General features: G+C 41.2%; 1 protein-coding gene across 1 annotated transcript in view; it reads left to right on the plus strand.

The window, feature by feature from the left end:
- The window catches only part of LOC148022938 (LRR repeats and ubiquitin-like domain-containing protein At2g30105), a 55,928-nt gene that overhangs the window by 28,675 nt on the left and 6,112 nt on the right, over positions 1–21,141 (plus strand). Inside the window, exons 3-6 of the mRNA XM_087695860.1 lie at positions 1,505–1,684; positions 1,970–2,080; positions 2,201–2,301; positions 2,674–2,811. Coding sequence (XP_087551986.1) covers positions 1,505–1,684; positions 1,970–2,080; positions 2,201–2,301; positions 2,674–2,811 — 530 coding nt within the window. The remainder of the gene's footprint in view (positions 1–1,504; positions 1,685–1,969; positions 2,081–2,200; positions 2,302–2,673; positions 2,812–21,141) is intronic.

A 21,141-nucleotide genomic window follows, 5' to 3' on the forward strand; every position in this document is an offset into this window, starting at 1 on the left:
TTGGGTTGGCCTTTCTTTCTTGCCTTGTTTAAGGCGTGAGAGAGGGCATTGAGCTAAAAATTTGCATTACATGCTGATTAGCCTCTTAAACAGCCCCAAAATATGGTTAATTAATTAAAAACTCCAAAATGGGAAATGGTTCGAGAGAGTTTTTGTTTAAACCCTAACTTGGGTGGGCACATCCACTCTATAAATAGTCAGGCTACCCACCATTCAGCCCATCCTTTGTGTAGGTTTTCTCATCCTTAAGTGCAGATTTCAAGCCATCGGCCTTCCTTCACGTGGCTGTCCAACCTTTGCGATTCCTGCCACCACTCCATTTGTTGCTCCAACTGCTGGCGATTGCCCCTCCAGTTGCCACTTGTTGCTTGGCACTCTTGCTGCTGCGTTTGGCCCTAGACAGCCATCACCAGCCCCGGTCCCGATCGACACTTCTTCAGTTGCGTTGGCAGTTTCAGCCATGTCCAACATCCTCAGGTACCTCCACTGCTATCACCAAGCACCCTACTGCTTTTGGTGATTTGTGTTTTGGTCTTCTACACCCTTCGACATGCTTTAACTGGCGGTCACAACACTCGGGATCTTCCTCCGGCGGACGTCACACTCCGACACTCGTCGCTCTGCCCTTGAGCATTTTGTACATTCTTTTATTCATTTTCTGCATTGATTCTTTCACTTTAGAGTTCTACTTCTCTCTCTGTTTGTGTTTGTGTTTTTGCGTTTTGCGTTTAGGGTTTGAGTTTTGCACGTCAGTGTCTATGTCTTTGTGTTTTTGTCATGGTTGTACACTTATGTTTCCTCAGAGCAAACCCTAGGTTTCTTCACATATTGTGCCTTCCCAATGCTACTTTGAGCAAGTTTTAACATCGGGCCAGTCACTACAAGGAGCTCTAGGTTGAAACCCGTACATTAAATTAAATGCATTATATGTTGTGGAAGAGTGATTGGCATTGTTATCACAATGTAGTATTTCTTGTTTTGCATGCATGTATTTGAAAGTATAGTGTGAAACTTTATTTATGTTTGAACTTACTTTTAAGTGTTTTTGCATGTTGTGTATCACATATTATGTAACATCTCAGAACTCTGCAATTTTGTTCATAAAACAGTTTGTTACTTTTTAAAGATTTAACTCATAACTTTGTTCTGAAAAAACAATTACTGTGTTGAAAATTATGTAGTCTATAGCTAAAGTCAGTTGATATTGTAGCTTAGTTTCCCTTACATTGATTGGTGCTTGATGCTTGAATTCGAAGGAAGTTATTGGATGTGGCATGAGTCTCAGCTATTAAACTGATGTTTGTGCTAGATCACAAAGATGTTTTACATGTGTAGCATTAGCAAATCTTGGGGTGATCAATCTCATGCCGGCTTGATTCTCAGTTCGGAAAGTGTTCATTTGAAGCTTGTATATTTGCTTGACATTCACACTTTGCAGAATTTCTCTGCACACTTGCTTTTCAGAGTATACCTGTTGTTAATGCAGTCTTTTGGAGATTTTTAGAACTCTTTGCGTATCAAGGGAGGACCGCCAGTTAGAACTAAAGAAGACAGTATAAGCTCTGGTTTGAAAGAAGTGTTAGTGAAATCTAGAGGGACACGTGGAGATTGCGAGAAAATATTGAGGATCCCTGATAGATGGAAACTTTTAGGGATAATATCTTTGCGAGGCTCCAATCAAGAGGTAAACCTTCCCTTTTTCCCTTGAGAAGCTTGCAGGTTTTCATTTCAAATATTATTTATTCCCTTGCCATTTAAAATTTGGAAAGTCAAGCATGGGAGATGCAAAAAAGTGAAATAATTGTACTGGCTGAACAAAGATGCAACAGGATTGCATTTTTCTAGAGAATGGCTTGGATAAGACTCCTCAAGCTTTATCCAAATTTTGTACACATGTCATTGCAGTCTTTAAGGGCTTTAATACCAAGTTTGTTTATGAGGATATTGATTAGCTTGTACACCTATCCAGGATGTCACTGACCTTATATTGGATGCTGGAAAATTTGTTCGTGTTCTGGATCTTGGTGAAAACCGGTTGAGGCAAATTCCAAGTGATATTAGAGGTCTCATAAATTTGCAGGTATCTCTAAAGGCTACCTTTATTTTTTCAAATAGATCATTGGGCTGACTCTGTAGTTGAGCTTTCTTAGTTCCTCATTAGGGCATGCATGTGTTAAAGTCACTTCTACAAGTTTTGCAGAAACTACATTTGGATGCAAATGGTTTGAGCAATGAGCAAATTGATTGGCAGAGCTTCACATCACTGCAGCACCTAACTGTGCTGAACTTGGACAATAATCTGTAAGTTCTTCACTGAATTATTTTGCCATTGTTCTGGACAAATCCAGCTAAGTGGATTCTGCATACATAAATAGCCCAATTTTGGAGTCTGAAGATGCATTAAATTATGGAAGAGCAGGTCTAGACTCTAAAAATGGGTTTGTGATGGAGTCATGCTCATGTCGTGGGAATCAATCTAGTGTCTCTCATGGTTTCAGTAGATAAGTTCAAATGTTTTTGGTTGTAGTTTATTGCTCAAGCGCTTCTGCAGATATGAAGAACAGTCTTAATTTCATTCTACTCTGCCTTTGGAGTTTATGGATGTGTGAAGTAACACCAGCTTTTCTTAACATAAATGAAATAGAAAAAATTAAAGGTGAAAGTTTTTTGCAGATTGACATGGGTGCCTTCAGAGGTTGGACAACTTTGTTCTTTGAAATATTTCAGTGCTGCAAGTAACAAGATTGAGAGTGTTGCAGAAGAAATCAGCAATCTGTCGCTTCTTGAAACACTTAACGTGAGCAAAAACTGGTCAGTTACTCCTCTAGAACCAAAGGTGGTTTTCAATTCACATCCAAGTTCGCTAATTGGAATGTGACTGTGAGGGTTCTCCATAATGCTTACTTTCTGTACAGATAATTTATGTTTTTCTGATCTCTGCAGCTATCTAGTTAGTTAGTTTGGTTTTTTCACCTAGATGAGTTTGGGATGGGGTGTAACAAAGGTGCCCTCTCCAGAATCAAAATTCAAGGTTCTGTATCCATAGGCTATGTAGAGTTCTATTTTATAGTATATTGCTGAACCTCTCAACCCAAAATGCCTGAGATTTCTTCTAGGCATATGTTAACATCTGAAATAACAATGGTTCTGTAGTAGTGTTCATAGTTGAATGTAGTGGTGGTGCCCAACTATAATGTTTGTTATACAAATCAACATTGCCATACGAATCATGATGCATGATCTGATATTCTAGCTTTTGTTTATAGCCCTGGATCAGGATTCAGTATCATTGATCTGTTCCCCTCGACAATTTGACCACATAGTCATAAGCACTAGGGACTTGTTGCATTATTAAGAAAGTTGAGTATCATGTATCAAGATTTACACTTCCTCATCATCCCATGATGGATAACCTATGTGGATTGAAGTCTGGTGCTACATATCAAGTTCGTTAGGACCATAAAATTTTTTCATATGCATGAAATTGTGTTTCACTGAAATCAATAGTTGAATTCTTACCATTTCCACAAGATGCAAGCCTTTTATCTGAATGAATTACACTACTCCAGTGGTTCCTGGAGGGGCAACGCCAAGGTTCTCAAGGCTCAAGTCATCAAAATTATCACTAAATTAGCAAGCATGCATGAACATGCTTGATCCACATGGATTTTTATTTGCAATTATCATGAGTTTCTTTCTCTTATTTTGTCGCATTGTTGGGATGGGCAACTCTTCAAGAACACATCTTGTTGTATGGCATGTATGACAATTCCAAGGGCACAACCTATTGGCACTCCAATAGACCTTTAGTAGTGTACTGGGTTTCGTTTGATAAATTCTTTCAATGATTATTGTCAATGTTTTATTATCATTGTAACAATTATTTTGCTATGATACCACGTGTGACGTACCCACTGCTTGATGGCAGAAGGTAATGTTTAGTAGTCATCTAGTCTCAGTTACCATCATCCGCATTCCACAGGAATAATTGGACTTTGGTGTGACTGGGCTGCATTGGTTTTACCTCGCTAGCGAAGTGCTTGGCCTCAATCCACGAGGAATGACACACAGCCCTCTAGGGTGATTTTGATGTTGGAAATGATGTGGAGGATCAACAAAACACAGATCTCAGGCAAAATGTAGCAGTCCCATGCAGCAAATAGTTGCCAATGATTATGTCAGCAGATTGAGTTGATGATGTTAGGGGCAGCTAGTCTCCAATCCAACATGCAGTGGGATTAGTTCTAACTGTAGCTGGAGCAGGCTGATCTGATTGGCAGCATGTAGGCAACAGTTGGTGGATGTAGATGATAGGCTGGGGCATTGGTAATGTCCTCTTCTAACTAATGGTGATATCGTCCAACATGGCAGTGGCAGCAGGTGATGTTGGCTGAGATAGATCAGGCCAGCAACAGCTTTAAATGGGGTATGGGGGAGCATAGGAAAAGCGAGGTGGCTGTAGGCTGAAGGTAATGATGAATGATCAAGAGAGAGTAAAGGGATGCCTGCAATTGACTCTATTTATAGAGGATTTTAGTGCATTTATCCTAGTGTGCAAAAGTAAAGCCATTCAATTTTGGTGTTTGGGGATGTTTTAAGGAGAATACAATAGGGATTAATGCATTGCAATTTTGGATTAGTGCTCTAATTTTAGTGGCTCAACATCTCCTCTTAGGCCCAAAAAGGTCCCAAGATGGAGAGAGAGTCAATTCTCCACCCTCTTTTGTATCCAAAAGTTTCCATCCCAAAGAAACTAAGGCATTGGACCAAGGATGCCTCAAACCAAGGGTGCCTCAATGGGCTGCCCAAGGGCCTACCATGATTGCAAAGGTGATGGATATCTTCATTTGAGTAGCCCATTTTCACATTAACATTATGCCAATGCAAGGGGTAATGCAGCATGGAGGCTTCCACTCTGGAGGCTGGGCTATAACCTTCCTTGGGGCTACCATGGAGGTTGTTCATTTCATTTGTATCCAAAAGTTTCCATCCCAAAGAAACTAAGGCATTGGACCAAGGATGCCTCAAACCAAGGGTGCCTCAATGGGCTGCCCACCAAGGGCCTACCATGATTGCAGAGGTGATGGATATCTTCATTTGAGTAGCCCATTTTCACTTTAACACAATGCCAATGCAAGGGGTAATGCAGCATGGGGGCTTCCACTCTCAAGGCCGAGTTATAACCTTCCTTGGGGCTACCATGGAGGTTGTTCATTTCATAGGTTATTAACTGGACGCATACTTATACTCCTCTTCATCGGATGCTTCTCCTCCCCCCCTTTTGGCATGGAGGTCATGGGGTGTGAAGTGGTGCTTATTTCACCTTCCACATTTTGGCATTGAGAGTGGGAGGTTTCATTCTCTTGGTGCTTACAAGATATTGGTCATGTATTGATGTATTCAATTCCACTATGGGGTCATTGCTCACGTGGTGTCACAGCAACTTGCATTTCATTTTGTTTAGCATGACACTTTCTGAAGGACCGGACCAAAGAGTATGAGCTGGAGAGTATGCAGTACTCTATACTGATCTCGAAACACAGCAAGTAGCTTTGAAGGATGGGCAACTGACAAAAGAGGGGCAGAATGATGCAGGTGACCACAGTTTACCGAAAACACAGCCTGCTGCCCACTCTTTGACTAGAAGTAACCTGATTTGCAAAACACAACCTGTAGAGGCTGGTAACTGCTGTAGATTGCTAGGTGTAGCTATCTCCTTACACTCGGTCATGCTGAATGCTTTTAAGATCTCCCATGCATACTTGTTTTGAGAGGCTGGCTGCACTATGAACTGAGGTATCCACCAATGGAGTAGTATAGACAGCAATCGATGATGATGCTAGCTGATGGAGAACTAGCAATAACAAGATGGGCTGAGTGGACAGGCTGCCTCATATTTATCGATAAGTGGATCCTCCCAATTTAGGGTTTGGCTTATGCAACACAGGCACTCTCTCGGAAAATTTGCTAATTTAATGAAACTTTGGTAATAACCATATTTCGAGCTGTAGATGAAGCACAAAATCATGCTAAATGAACAAAGCTGATACAACAGAGCCGAAGCTCTTAAGATAACTACAATTTCTTGTCTAATCAAGCAGCAACACCTGTAGGGAGTTTGCACAGTGAAGGGAGCGAAATGCAGTCCTCCAGGCAGTGGATGTCAAAGATGTATGTTGAAGGTGATGGACAGCTGTCGAGGGAGCGAAATGTAGTCCTCAAATGCCATCAGCATTGAGGAAGAAAATCACTAGCTAGGGAGGCATACTCCGGAAGATGAGGATCAATAGGATGGCTTGCTTGATGAGGAAATCCAACCCTCGATAGAGCAAGAATTGCAAAAATGCAGGTGTTTGAGGTAGCAGGTGTTGGCCAGAGTTGTCATTGATGCTAGAGAGGTGTTAGACTGCAAAACACAGCCTTAGAGGCTGACGCCAGGTGGAGAGCACTGTTGCTAGATAGATAGGTGATCTGGTAGCAAAAACGCAGGTGCCTATAGCTAGAATGTTGATGCCAATTGTGGAGGATGGTTGCCAAGTAGAGGAAAGTTATTGCCAAGTGATGGATGTTGATGCCAGCAGGAGCTGCCGCCAAAACACAAGCCTGGAGCTGATGGAGGTAGGGTGCTTGACGATAGATAGGTAGAAAAAGAAGGTGAAAGCTGACCACGAACCACAATGTCCTCTACAGGGGTGTGAGCAGCAGTGGAGAGAATGAAGAGAGATAATGAAGGGAATGTTGGAAGGAAAGAGTGTGGGGGGGTGAATCAATGGGTGGAGTCAATTTCGTATACATAGGCATAGACTTTTTAGTGTATTGCACGCTAAAGTCTCTGAGGTGGTGCCTTGACTCTCTTAGAAGGCAACCAAAAAGCCTTTTTTGGGGTTTTAAATGGAAACCAAAAATAGAAGCGAAGGAGGGAAAGTGTATTGAATTATATGGTTTCTCTACACCCCTCTTGGGCCCAAAAAGGAACGAAAAAGAGGAGGGAGAGAGAAGACATAAACCCAAAAATCCGAGTATTTCACATGTAAGTTAACACGTAGTGAAGAAGAGTAGACATGATGAGTTGATAGGATTTGAAACTCAACCTCGAGAGAGAAGCCACAAGCTCGGTTACCACATGCTGGAAGGTATACATAGGCCTAGCCACCAAGTTGTGGCCGAAACATCTAAAGTCTCGAACTAGAAAGAACTTGTAGATCCTTGATATCACAGGGAAGTAAAGGGAAGGGGAATAAATGGGTGAGATGGCATGGAGATGTCAACCACCCCAAGAAGACGTGTGAAGAGCCGGAGGATGATTAGAGACCCCTCTAAAGCTAAAGGAATGGGATCCCTCTCTGAAGAAGAGATACAAGCCCCCTTTGAATCCCCTATGGAATGAGAGAGAGAGAGAGAGAGAGAGAGAGAGAGAGAGAGAGAGAGAGAGAGAGAGTTAAGAAACTATTGGATCATAGCCTCCCAAGAGTTTGATGATGAAAGAAGTGCTGTGGTGATGTCGAAGAAGTTATCTAGGGTTCCAATGGAATAGAAGCTAGGTAGCTCCTAGAGGTGGCCTCTTGAACCTGAGTAGAGGAGGGAGTGGAGGGAGGGCTAAGGCATAAAATCTCCTCGATGCTTGTATCGAAGTTGCTGTTTGTGGAGCAAGACAAGGGAGATGAGGAAATAGGAAGCTCAGAGGATCGAGGGGTGGACAATAGTTCAGTGTCTCTCAATGGAGAGGACTACAGAGTTGAAGGAGTGGAATGAGTCGAACAGCCTTTGTCTCTCGAAGTAGTGGATTGATGAGACAATGGTATCCAACAATCATTGTCTCTTGGTAGAGTGGAGTGCAAAATTGCAAGACATAGTTGTGGAAACCATTTGACCTAAAAATAAGTGGGGAAAACTATTGGAGTGCATTGTGGCAGTCTCCAGGATGTCGTGGCACATGATGATCCTCCTTTGCTTGTAAGGACTTAGTGTGCATCAAATCCGTGTTATGCCGAGTGATGATGGGAGTTGGATAGGTATATGTATTTCAGCTTTGTACATACCTAGACTTAGCTGATTCTTTTCTCCTCTTAAGGCATATTGTCTTTAAGTGGGAGATTGTTGGGAATAAAGGGCCATCATGCCTTTTATATGTGCAGGAGCGTGAACACACCCTTCGTATATTTGTACTTTCACATATATCTATCTAAAGCCTAAAGAGGCACACACAACAAATTGTACCCAAAAACATCGTGTATCTCTCTCTTTGACTCTCACTCTCTACTCTTGCTCACGTTTTGCTCTCTACTTGACATTTTCATCACTGGACATCGCATCGCCATTGCGCATCGCTCACTTCATCTTCTACCACATGTGAGGCTGTGTGGCTTTGGCGGTTGTTGGAAGAGCTTGACTTCCCCAAACTCATTCTACTATCTTGCGGTGCGAGAATGAGAGTTGCATTGCCTTGGCACAGAATCTTGTATTCCATGCCCAAACGAAGCACATTGAGATTCAGTACCTCTTCATCAGGGAGAAGCTTCTGGATGTGACCTTTGATATGGAGTTCTATAAGATTGAAGACAATCTTGCAGATTTGTTTACGAAGGCTCTTCCCTAGGCTTTACTTCATCGACATTTCAGATCCCTCAGTCAACTGCCTTGTCTAGGATCTGAGAGGAGGTGTTGAGTGTCACCTCTTGCCATGTCAATAGTGCCACACGGCAGTTTGCCACGTGGTAGGAGTAAGTCTGTCAGGCGGCCGACTGCAGTGGGCTACATTAAATGCAGTCGACCTGCCTATTTTGACATTTTTTAGGCATTCTTTTCAGCCTTTTTAAGGCTGAGTTTCCAATAGACTTCCTCACTTATTTTTGACAGATTTCAGCTTGCTGGTGACGGAGACAGTACTCGGGGCTGACGGAGATCGAGGTCCTCAAGGCGAAGACATACGCTGATATTGTCTCTGCACCCATGTATTATTCTGCATGCTTATACAACATTCTTCATTGCAAATTTTTTGTGTTCCACTGTCTCTTTCTCTCTCTCTCTCTCCTCTGCGTTCACTCTTTGTCACGGTCATTCGCTTCCGCATTGCTTTACTCTGACAATTCCCCCCATGGTGTAAAGAGGTAGAGAATGGAGTAGAGAAGGAGAAGGTGCTAGGAGTGGAGATGGAAGATCCAACCCCTAGGGTGTGTGATGCAGATGTGGAGTGTAATCCAAGGTTTTGGAAAGATGGTGAGAGGTGTTCAAGGTGTGATATAGAAGAGGGTGGGATGGGACGAAGTGAGAAGTGTGTGACATGCTCAAATGAAACAGAAGCTGTAGATGTACTTGAGTTCCGTTTGCTTCATGAGCCCCCTCTATTAAAGTTCACATCCACAAAGTCATTTGGATCGTGTATCTCAAAAGAAGAAACAAACGAGGGTTTTGATTCATGCAACTCATAAGGATCGTACAAACGTGACATTGGACCTAGTTGAGATGATGAAGATGGATCGCCAGATTTTCCGAATGCTGTATGTTCTCCATGATTGGAGAGGTGGGCAGCCTCACTAACCGGTTTGAATGTGGTAGCAAAACTGGTAGGAGAGGTGTAAACATCACCGTACTTGTTGCGATAGTACTCCTCAGTCAAAGTCCTCCTCTATCGTGTTAGTGAAATTTGGAATAGGAGTAGAAAACGAAGGTGAAGGTGAAAGTGGAGTGTCGTCCTCCTTACCGAGTTCATAATACCGTCTCAGGGTCTCTAGTGATGGAGAAACCTGATAGGACATCATAGGAATTGGAGAAGAAGGTGCCTGGGACATTGTGATTGGGTTACGAGTCGTCTTGTGTGCCTCGCACAAAGACTAGCTTTCCACAATATCTGTAGGATACTCTTTACAAGAGCATCGGCTCTGATACCATGTGAAGAAAATTGCTAGGTTTGCCTTGCGGAAACTCAAAACTCAAACACAAACAGAAGAAGGGAGAGAGAGAACACAACTCTGAAGTGAATGAATACTGTAAATGAGTGTAAGAGTGTACAGTGTGCTCAAGGGCAGAGCAATGTTAGAGTGTGATATCCACTGGAGACGGATCCCAAGTCTGTGACCACCAGTCAAAGTGTTTGATCTAAAACAACGTGTAGATTTGTAGCAATAGGCGGCGCAATCCCAGTGACTATGGTGGGGCTTTGTTCATCCCCCTAGTTGGCCATCTACCCCTAAAAGGGCTTGTCTTAACTCTCTTTCTACCGCTTGTTGAAGACAAAACCCTAACTGTGGGTCATAGTGGCAACCATAGCCACAAGTTTGAAAGCTTGACTTTCTTACTTTTTTCGCCTTTTGTTGTCATTAACAGTGATTTTAATCACTCTTGCCAAGATAGATACTTATCATCTCAAGTGGTCTTAACTTTGAGATGAGTATTTCTTAGCACTAAAATGCATTTGGTTATCATTAATGATAAAATAGAAATATGAATGTAATTGAAATCTCCTCGAACTCCTCTACAAGTATTTAAGTTCTCGATTAACCTTGCTCAACCAAATACTCATCTACTAGACCACAAGATTGGGAGGAGCCAGAGGTTCAATCCAAGTTCACTTCACTAAAGCCCAGGAAGGCAATCAAACCTAAAAAAAGTGTTGTCTAAAGAAAAGGACCACCTAAGTCTTATTTTGAATTACTCCACATATATGACTTTCAAGCTTTCTCATCCTTGCAATTTTAATTGTTAAGTCTACACTGTTGTGAGGCTATGTGGCATCTACGAACACATAGACCATTTCCTTCATTTGGTTTGTATCTATTGGCCCTTATTGTAAAGGATTAGACACTGCTACTTGCATTTAACAAGGAGTAAGACCTTCCTATGGCCTCAGCCTATGTTGACATTCGTCCACAAATCCGAAAATTTGCCGGAAATGACTTCCATCCATGGCAAGTGCTCATCAAAATACAAGATGATGGAGAGGGGTTAATGGTCTCTTATTACGGGGATTAGACTTGTTGATCCTTTCAACCCAAATAATATGGAAGACGATCAACGAGTTGAGGCTATTATTATGCTTCATCTTAATGATCCTTAATACACCATGTAGATCAACACTCTATTGGTAAGGCCAAATGGGATGAGTTGGAAAAACTCTACGGTGCTCGTGGAAAAAATGCACAAACTTTTCTTAAAATTGAGTTTTTTAGCCAAGAATATAATCAAGGGGAGGATCTAGGAAAATTTATTTCCCATATGAAAGGGCTTATGGCCCAACTAGCTTCCGTACAAGGACCAGTGGCCAAACCCAATGCTATTGCTGTCCTTTTGAAGGCTGTCAAGAAAGTTTTTCCTACTCTTGTAACAACATTAATGAACATCCCAAATCCCACTTGGAAAGTACTATCCAGTCATATGCTTAGATGAAGAGAAGAGAAACCATAAGGAGGGAACTTTAGTATCTATTTCGTGTGATCAACTGTTGATCCATACAACTTTCACAAAATGTTCTTTTTGTTGTAGAAAAGGGCATCTTGCAAGTAATTGCTGGAAGAAGTACTTAGAAAAGATGAAATGGAATAAATGCAAGAAGATTGGGCATATTACCAGTGTCCCAGTGTGCCAGAACCACCTAAAGAATTGGAGGCTAACTTTGCCTCTCAACCATTTGATGATCGACTCTTTTGAGTCTTGTAAACATATTTACTTCATCTACCCCAGTGGCTACTAGCTATGTGGCACGCAACTAGCCTACTTTACTACTCTTGAAGGATGACCTGATTGGTCTGTTAGTGACTCACCTATTGCACTTTACGCGTCCATTCCTAAGGCATCCATTGCACCTTCTAAGACCACTTCCCTACCCCATTGTACGCGATGATGGCCATACACTTAGCCTTTCCCTCTTTAGACTTCCATTGTATAATTATATACTCATTGCATTGTACTTAGCTTTGCTTTCTTTTATTTTCAATTTTGTTTTTTGGAGCATCTCACTACTTGCCTTTGTGCTTGCAAATGTTTTCTCTCTTTTGCAAGGTTTTGTCTTTCAGTGTAGGGCTTTTATTCATGCTTGCATCAGTCCTTGTTGAGTAGGAGACAGGAGATGCACGACGTTCTTTTCATGGTTCCATCTACTTGGAGTTTTACTCTTCTACCAACATGGAGGCTTTTCCTCTCGCGGCGGATAGTGCAATATATCTCTTGATGCTATCACGGCAGTGTCTTCTATCCTTGCTCTTCCAGTAGGGATGCTTCATCATTTTCATCCATATGGTTCTTGGCACCACACAAAGACCGACATCTTAAGGCCCCTCTTTCTTCTTTGACATTGACATCTAGGTTGAGAGGAGGTTTCTATCCTTCTTGGTATTCTACATGTTTCGGTAATTCTCTTCAACATTGGCCTTTACCCTCTTCTAGGTGTTGCATGATTTTATCACCTTTGTACTAGGGCACTTGGGCAAGGGAGAATTTTCCCATGAGGGACATTGTCCAAGCAGCCCCTCTTGCATGAGCGTTCTTCAGTATGTAGCATCCTATGCATCCCATTATGCAGAGCATCACCGGTCAGATTCTAAGGTGTTTTCATTGTCGGATTACACCACCATCTTTCTTTCCATGATACTTCATTATCTTTTCCTCGTCATCGACATTCTTGAGTGGTTGGGTAAGCTTGTATTGTTTTGTGATGTATTGGGTGACCATCCCTACTCTTGTTTTCTGGGTCATTGTTACTTAATCAGCTGCCACCCCTAAAATTAACTCTCTAACAAAACAAATGAAAGTTAGAATATGGTTCCATTTGCCTTTGTAGGGCTTGGTAGGGCACTGGGCCTCGACGAGCACCCTTTGTCTAATGCCCTATCCTCTTTGGGGTGACTACTTGGACTCCCTTGGTAAGATAACCATTGCCTCTATAGTCTTGGTAGGCCATTGGGCAATTGATGTATACCCTTTGCCTATACCTTGGCTGCTTTGGGGTGGGATGTCTTGGGGTAAACATTGTTGGCCTTTTATTTTAGACTCAGTTTTGGGCCTAAGAGGGGGGTCTTGAGCTAAAATATGCTTTACATTGATTAGCATTTTTAAACAGCCCCAAAACATGCTTAACTAATGAAAAACACAAATTTGATATGCTATTCAAGAGAGTTTCAGTGGTCCGCCAAAACCCTAATTTTTGGTACACCCTTCAATATCTATAAATAGATAGACTATCCACCATTTAACCTTATCTCTTCCGTGCAAGTTTCTCACCCTTGTGTGCAGATCTTAGCCGTCAGTTTTCCACTATTTGGTGGTCTAGCCTTTGTGATTGTTGCCATCACCTTGTCTGCTCCTCTACTGCGGCGTTCTATTTCTGCATTCTACTACGGTGTCCTATTGTGGCGTTCTACTCTTGTGTTTTGTTGCCTTGCCCACATCATCAGGCATCATCCTATGCAATTGCCTTAGTGTCCTCACACTTTGGTGATCAGCATTTGGTGTTTCTCACTCTGTCACTCCGACTAGTGGTCACATCACTCGAGGTCCGTCTTTGATGGATGCCACTATTCGACACTTCATCGCTCTTCTCTTGGGCATTCTCTATATACTCTTACATTTATTTACAACATTCATTCACTTCAGAGTTTCTTCTCTTTGTGTTTGAGTTTTGAGTTTTGCGGTTGCATTTTGCATTTAGGGTTTGAGTTTTACTTCTCTCTGTCTGAGTTTTTGTATTTTAGTCTTGGTTGTACATGTTGTGTTTCCTCAATGCAAACCCTAGCATATCTTCACAGAGTGCCCCTAGTGCTGCATATCCTCGTGCCAAACATACTTCTGATGCTCCTCTCAATGAAAAACATGGGCTAGAGAAGGTGACTCTCAGATAGACATATTCCCTCACATGCTCCACACTGTCTCTGCCAAATGTGAACTAGTACATAGATCTAGTCACCCATGCCGTTGAAGTATTGAAGACCATGGTTTTAGTCTTCCCAAGGTTCACCGTGAGATCTCTATCTCTACAAAAGATGTGCAAAACATCTAGGTGATGTTGCAGTCTCTCCGGTGAATTTGAAATGAAAACAATATCATTTGCATACAATAATACTGGTATTAGCATCCATGCTAGGTTGGCTCCAGCTTCTCCTCCTCGGTCAATGTAATTAGACACTCCATCTATATATAAACCAAACAATGTGTGTGAAAGCGAGCATCATTGTTTCACTCCTATGGTACTGCCAATCCTCTCTCGTAGCTCCCCAAGTGCACGTACATGACTTGTCATTGTCTCATACATTGCATAGATACCCTATCATATGCTCTATGGTACTCTAATATCCTGCAATCTTTGCATGATGCGTGTACGAGACACTATCAAAAGCTTGGTGAAAGTCTACAAAGCAGCAACAGATTCTCGTCTTGACCTTTATCTGTCTCAATAATGGCTTTGAGTGTGAGGATATGGTCCAGCATGGTATATCTGCGTTTGAAACCTGCCTGTCCTTGTGCTCTCTTTCCTTGCATCTCAACCCATTCATTGAGTTCATGCTCCAGTATAGATCCATATATCTTGGCCAAAGTATGGCCGATCATGATAGTCTTGTAGTTGCAAAGGATCAAAGGATCACCACTCTTAAATAGTGGAATTGCAGCATTGTCTAATCAGCTCATAGAGAAGGCTTCACATGCTGCTCTATTAAACATATGTGCTAGTATGTTGCAAGCATGTGAGAAATGTTTTGCCACTAGCCCATCCTCATTGTGTGCCCTCCCATTTGGTAATCTATAAATCACATCCCTAACCATTTTCGAGGTGAAGAAAGACCACTCTGTTGGCCTACATGCTTATGGGGGCTGCATAGATGGCTGTCTTGGCACGTCATACAGTTGTCTCCCATAGTCAAGCCAAGTATCTGGTGATGTAATTTGTATGGGGGATGCCTTTCATGAAACATCTTCCATGCACTCTTGTTATCCTGTCCCAAAAATAGTTGATATATTTTTGCTTTTGCTTTCACTAAGTAGTCTGGTTTTTTCTTTTGTAGAAGCCGTTTGAAGAATATCCTTGCTTGATGATGTGTCTGAGTGCCTAGCTCCAGTTTTCTTTGTAAGCGAGCTCAAGTGACTCTGCACTCATCATCATACCAACTAATTTGGGGAGTAGTAGAGTGTGTGGGTCTACATCGGGGCAAGGTGTGGGGGAATGCATACATGGCTGATCCATGTATGACCTCTACTAGTACATTCCTCCAACGATTTGCTCAAGTCCAATGTATGTAAACTAGTCTGTAGAGAACCACTGTGGTGTCTTCTACAAAGTAGTACTTGAGATGTTTAGGGAGGCATAGTGTTTCATGTTTCATATGTTTACAAAAGAGAGAAAGAAAGAAAGAAATATTAACGTTTACTAAAGACCAAATTGGCCTATGAGACATATCCATGTACAAGAGAATATCCTCATGGTATCAAGAAAGTGAAAGGTGAAACATCCTATCTAACGTGCAATGAGTGTGTGCCTCAATATCTAGGTGAGCCACAAATATGTCCATCTGGGGAGATGAGACTCTGTGTGAGGTACGACAATGCCATGTAGATCTAACTCCACACACACACACACACACACACACACACACGCGCGCGCGCGCGTGTGGGGAGAGAGAGAGAGAGAGAGAGAGAGAGAGAGAGAGAGAGAGAGAGAGAGAGAGAGAGAGAGAGAGAGCCATTAGTATATTTAAGTATGTCCATTTGGGGACATGAGAGAAGTGTGCTTCATCATCTAGGCGAGCCATCAATATATACAAGTATGTCCGTTTGCAGATGTGAGACTATATGTGTATGAGGTACAACAATGCCATGTAGATCTTACTCCATCTACACACACACACACACAGATTTTCTAGTAATTAATAATATAATTGTCTTTTATGTATGGAGAGCAAGAAAGAAAGTTATATTAACGCCTACAAAAGGCCAATTGGGCTATAAGACCAAAATGTTACATATGAGAGAGAATGTGAGAGAGAGAGAGAGAGAGAGAGAGAGAGAGAGAGAGAGAGAGAGAGAGAGAGAGAGAGAGAGAGAGAGAGAGGTTGTTGGATTGGCCACACAAAGATTTGCAGCGAGGCAAGTTTAATCGGATGGCTAGGTTAGGGTTGAAGACAGTCTATGATGGTGTTATCCCTGGGCAACCCCGTCTTTATTCCTTTAGGCATATTCGTTAGTACTTTAGGGTACCTCATGGATATAGGGACATTTGAGTGTCCATATAGGACAATCTTCAGAGGTTCTCTCCTTTGCATGTGCTACAGCCATTGCATCCATGGTGTGATTGGATGTTTGTGCTACCTGACGACTTTGAGAAAAGGTCAGCTATTCCTATATATCATCAAATGGTGGAAGCTAAGAGATGGGTCACGGGTAAGGTTAATAAGCTCTGGCATCTCAGGGATAGCAAAAAGAAATGGCGTGAAAGATTTATCTAGCTTTGGAAGTTTGAGGTTTCGTATCAGGGTAAAGTGTTCATGTGGCGGCTACTCATTGGGGGACTTCCAACGGGAGAAGTGCTCCGTGCCCGAAAGATCTTTGCAGGTCGTTGTGTTTGTACTATACGTAATGAGACTCTGCTTCACCTTTTTGTCTCCTACCTTGTTGCGTGATAGATCTAGAATTTCATTTTCCGTGTGTGGTTCTCTGTGGCTTAGCACCGCTTACCAGTTTGTTCGTGGATTCTGGGAAATATGTCCTTTATGCCCTCTTTGCCTTCAGATTGTTCCTACCTATTCCATTTTCTCAGATGGACAGCCCTGTGGCATATATGACGTACTTGCAATGCCTTTATTTTTGATTCGGCATCGGGCATCCATGGACATGTGGCCCGTGTGCGTGGATTGGTGTTATGGCAAATCTCTTCTATGATGTCAGCTGACCTGGTTCTTCCGGAAATTGCTGCTCCCTGGCTGGCGATTGTTCGCTCTACTCCAATTGTTCCTTCTACGTGATTTAGAATGGGTCATGTGATAAGTTGTTCTGGTTGTTCTGAGAGCCTGTAGGCCCCGTGTAAATATTCTATAGAGTGAGTGTGAGAGAGACAGAGTATGCTGACTTGATGGTCTGATGTAATAGATTGTAAGAGATACACAGAGAATGTTGACCTGATGGTCTGATGTAAATATTTACTGCTTAATTCAATTATCTTCACGAAAAGAGAGAGAGAGAGAGAGAGAGAGAGAGAGAGAGAGAGAGAGAGATCCGAGCATCTTGGTGGCATGTACTGAATTCTACAAGGCCTCCCAAAACATCACAGTCATTTCTCCTTACTCATTTGATTGCCTCTTGGCATTAGATTTTTTGATTTACAGTTTGGGGTCCTCCTGATCTTCGAAAGAAGGCTAATTTGTTATAGGCAAAGTGTTGGTCAATTGTAGGCCTCGCTTGATTGGCCGGATATAGATTTACATCGAGGTAAATTTAATTGGATGGCTCAATTGAGGCTGTAGACGGTGAGTGATGCTATCATTCCTAGGCAGTCCCATCTTTATTCCTTTTGTTGCATATACCAGTACTTTTGGGTGCCTAGAGGCTATAGCCATGTATGGTCCACCTTGTGGAAGCAGCTTGAGTGATGTAATCCATTGCTTGCTCTTCAACCTCCTTCCCCTTGGCAAGACTGGATGTTTGTGACACCTAATCACTTTCTAAAAAGGTTGGCTAATCAAATCTACCATAAATTGGTAGAGGATGAGAGATGGTTTATTGAGAAAGCCCATAAAGTTTGGCATGATCAGGATGGCAAAGTGAAGTGGCAGGATATATTTTTTCAATTGTGGAGGTCCGAGATTCCTTATCAAGGGAAAGTATTTATAATGGAGGTTGCTTATCGAAGCTCTTTCCACTGGAGATTTTCTACGTACCCACAAGGTCTCATGTAATAGATGTATCTTCTATACTATATGTGTCGAGACAATTCATCTCTTCATCTCCTACCCTCTAGAAAGACAGATTTGGAGCTTTGTTTCCCATGTGTGGACCTCGGTGGCTCATGGCCCCGTCCATTCTTGGGTCCTAGACAAGATGCCTTCTTTGTCCACTTTGCAAAATCGAATCATATTTTCTTCTTTCATATTCTCAAATGGACAACTCTCTGGCACATTTGGCATCCATAATGCCTTCATTTTTTATTGGAATTCAGGTATTCGTGGTCATGTGGCTTGTGTTCATGGCAAATCTCTTCCATGATTTTGATAGGCTTGGTCCTTCCTAATGTGGTTGCTCCTTGGTTGGATATTGTTTGCTCTATTTCTATTGTGCCATGGCATGATGTTTGTGTGCTAGGTTTTGGTAACCTTTTGGCTTGACTTGTGAATTGTTAGGATTTTTATGGCTGGCCAGAAGGCTTGATGTAAATACTTTTACTTATTTAATCTAAGCTTCTTCACAGAAAAAAAAGATTAACATCCTTTTGAGCCCAAAATTGACCTATAGGACAAATCAGATCGCTCATTACATTCCACAACATATAGTTTAGTGTTGGATTTATTATATTATTTGTATGTCAGTTGATTCTCGCCTTCACTTTCTGTAGAATTTCTTCTCTCTCATGTAATCTCTTCTTGCGAGAACCTCGGTGGTTTTAGGCAAGATACAACTAATCTCTTGACATCCTTGGTGAACCCAATGTGAAAGGCCTAAAGAAAATTTTGCAGGATGGGAGATGCTATAGGTCCTTCGGATGAAGTAAGAAAGTTATTGTAGACTGGGGTGGGTTTTCGGAAATGGAGTTTCAACTAGTTGGTAGATGTGATACAGAAGTATTGGGTAATCATGGAAAACAAACTAGTGATAAAAGCTCTTCAAGCGCAGGTCAATGAATTGGGTCAATTTGATGGGAAAGAAATATCTAAATATCTCAGAACCTATTGCATGCAGATGGAATTGTATGCTATTTCAAATAATCATATGATGAAGTATTTTGAGTAAATTGTGGTAAGTGAAATCAAAGAGCATGTTGGAGACACGCAGCTAGAATATGGTGCAATCTAGAAAAACTTTGAGCAAGCTCTTAAGCAAGAGTATTTTATGTAGGATCTAGAGTATGATGAAGATTTGGAGTAGGTCTCTAAAAGGTCTCAAGAAACAGATTTAGTAGAACTATTACAGGAAATGCATGAGTTGCAATTAAAGGTTATACGACTTCAAGAAAAAGAGCGAATAATTCGGAAGGGATGGTTTGCAAGGATATAGGAATGAGTGTAGAGGATGAAGTTGAGAAACTCTTACATGAAATGCATGAGTTATAGTGGAAGCTAACAAGCCTTGAAGAAGATGCTCAGTACGTGGAATATGTAGATGACTTGTCAGACTGATGCCATAGATGTGTATTTGATAGATGCTTTGCCTAAAGGTGTAGAGGATACATTTCTTGTGAATATAGATAATATAATGACAATGAGTGTAGAAGATATAGAGAAAAAATATATAGATACTTTGTCTAAAAATGCAAATGATATAGCGACAGTGAATGCAACTAAGACAATGATAGTGCATGCCAATGATGCTTTGTTTGCGAGTGCAAATGATATTTTACAAAGAATGTAGATGATGCTTTGAATGAGGATGCAGTTGTGAAGGATATTCAACTTGTGAAAGCTAAAGAAAATGCTTTTCAATGTTTTTTCCTAGCATAAAACAGAGAGATATGTGTCATGCAGTTTGCTTTTTTATGGATGCTTGATATTGGGATCATATGCTTTTATATGTATGATGACAGGACAAATGTGGATATGTACTTTTCTATGCATGATGTTGGGACAAATGTGGATATGTTTTATGGATCAAAACCATTTAAGCTGATTGCAAAAGGGATGTGGGAAACCTCAATGCTAGTGTATGATTTGAGTGGAATTGCAAGCTATGGGGTGCTACAAAGTTTTGATAGGGTACCACTACCATTTGATCCTAGTAGATCTATGAATTTCTTGGAGCAGGATATAGATGGCTATATGTGATTTGGATTTCATAAGCTTTCAATGCCCTATGATCCAAGAGGGAGTACTTGGGTTAGTTGCATGTTTTTCATTACTTATGCAAGGTGATTATCTGGGTTTTTAATCCTGGAGGTATCTCTAAGTTGATATGCATGATTTTTTGGGAGATGAGTATTTGGCCTTTTGGCCTAGGTAGGTTGTATTATGTGGCATATGCCAGAGGATGTGTAGGTGTGGAGGGGATGGATGTTGTATAACTACATCTTCAATGATAGAAAAGCAAGGGAAAGACATTTAAACAAGGATTTCAGATATATGCTTATGGGATACTCACTCATGATCCTAACAACTTTTTCTAGGACCAAAACTTGTCCATTGAAATGGTCTAGGTTTCCTTTATTAAGTTTTGATGACTTAATGAGAACTTTGGGTGGATCTAAACACATGCAAGGACTTATCTCAAGTCTTACAAGTTGTCCAAGCCTTAAAATTCAAAAATCAAGGCATTTTGAAAAAGTAGCATTTATAATTATTCTAAGAGGATTTCTGGGGATTTTGGCTGTGTTGGCTTGTCGATAGATTTGTTTGGTTTGATTTGAGTACTTGGATGGCCCTATTTGTCGCTCGTATCTAAAAGTTATGGGAAAAATAAATTGCAGCTAGGATTGCTATCTTAAAGAATTTGTGATATTACATAGTCTTCTTGGATGTATACTGTCCTGAAGACCAAGAAAGGGTTTTGTGATGTTTTAGAGGGTTGAGGTTGCTCTTATACATGTATTTTGATGTATATGGATTGTTTTGGTTGATTTTTGAGCCACATATACATTGTTTTGTGCTTCTATTTTTGTCTAGCAAACATTGAATATTTTGGACTGATTAAAATTGAATTTTTTTTGAGGCATAGTCTCAAAAATTGGGATTTCACGGAGTCATATTCTTAGTAATTGGGATTTCTTTGAGCCATAGTCTCATAAATATCATTTGAAAGCGGATGCATATGTCGTATAGGGATTCAACCAAAGATTTTTTGCAAAAAATATAATCTACAGTTGGATTTCTTTGTATTTCAATTGATTTTTGTCATCATCTTTGGTAGAATTTCTTCTCTCTCCTTTGTAATCTCTTCTTGTGAGAACCCCAATGGTTTTAGGCTAGACACAACAAATCTCTTGATATCTTTGGATTTCATGTGGTTATAGGTTCAATGAGGGAA

Source organism: Lygodium microphyllum, chromosome 16, assembly GCF_053477565.2.
Source record: "Lygodium microphyllum isolate KBCC chromosome 16, Lygodium_microphyllum_v1.1.10, whole genome shotgun sequence".
In the NCBI taxonomy this organism is placed as follows: domain Eukaryota; kingdom Viridiplantae; phylum Streptophyta; class Polypodiopsida; order Schizaeales; family Lygodiaceae; genus Lygodium; species Lygodium microphyllum.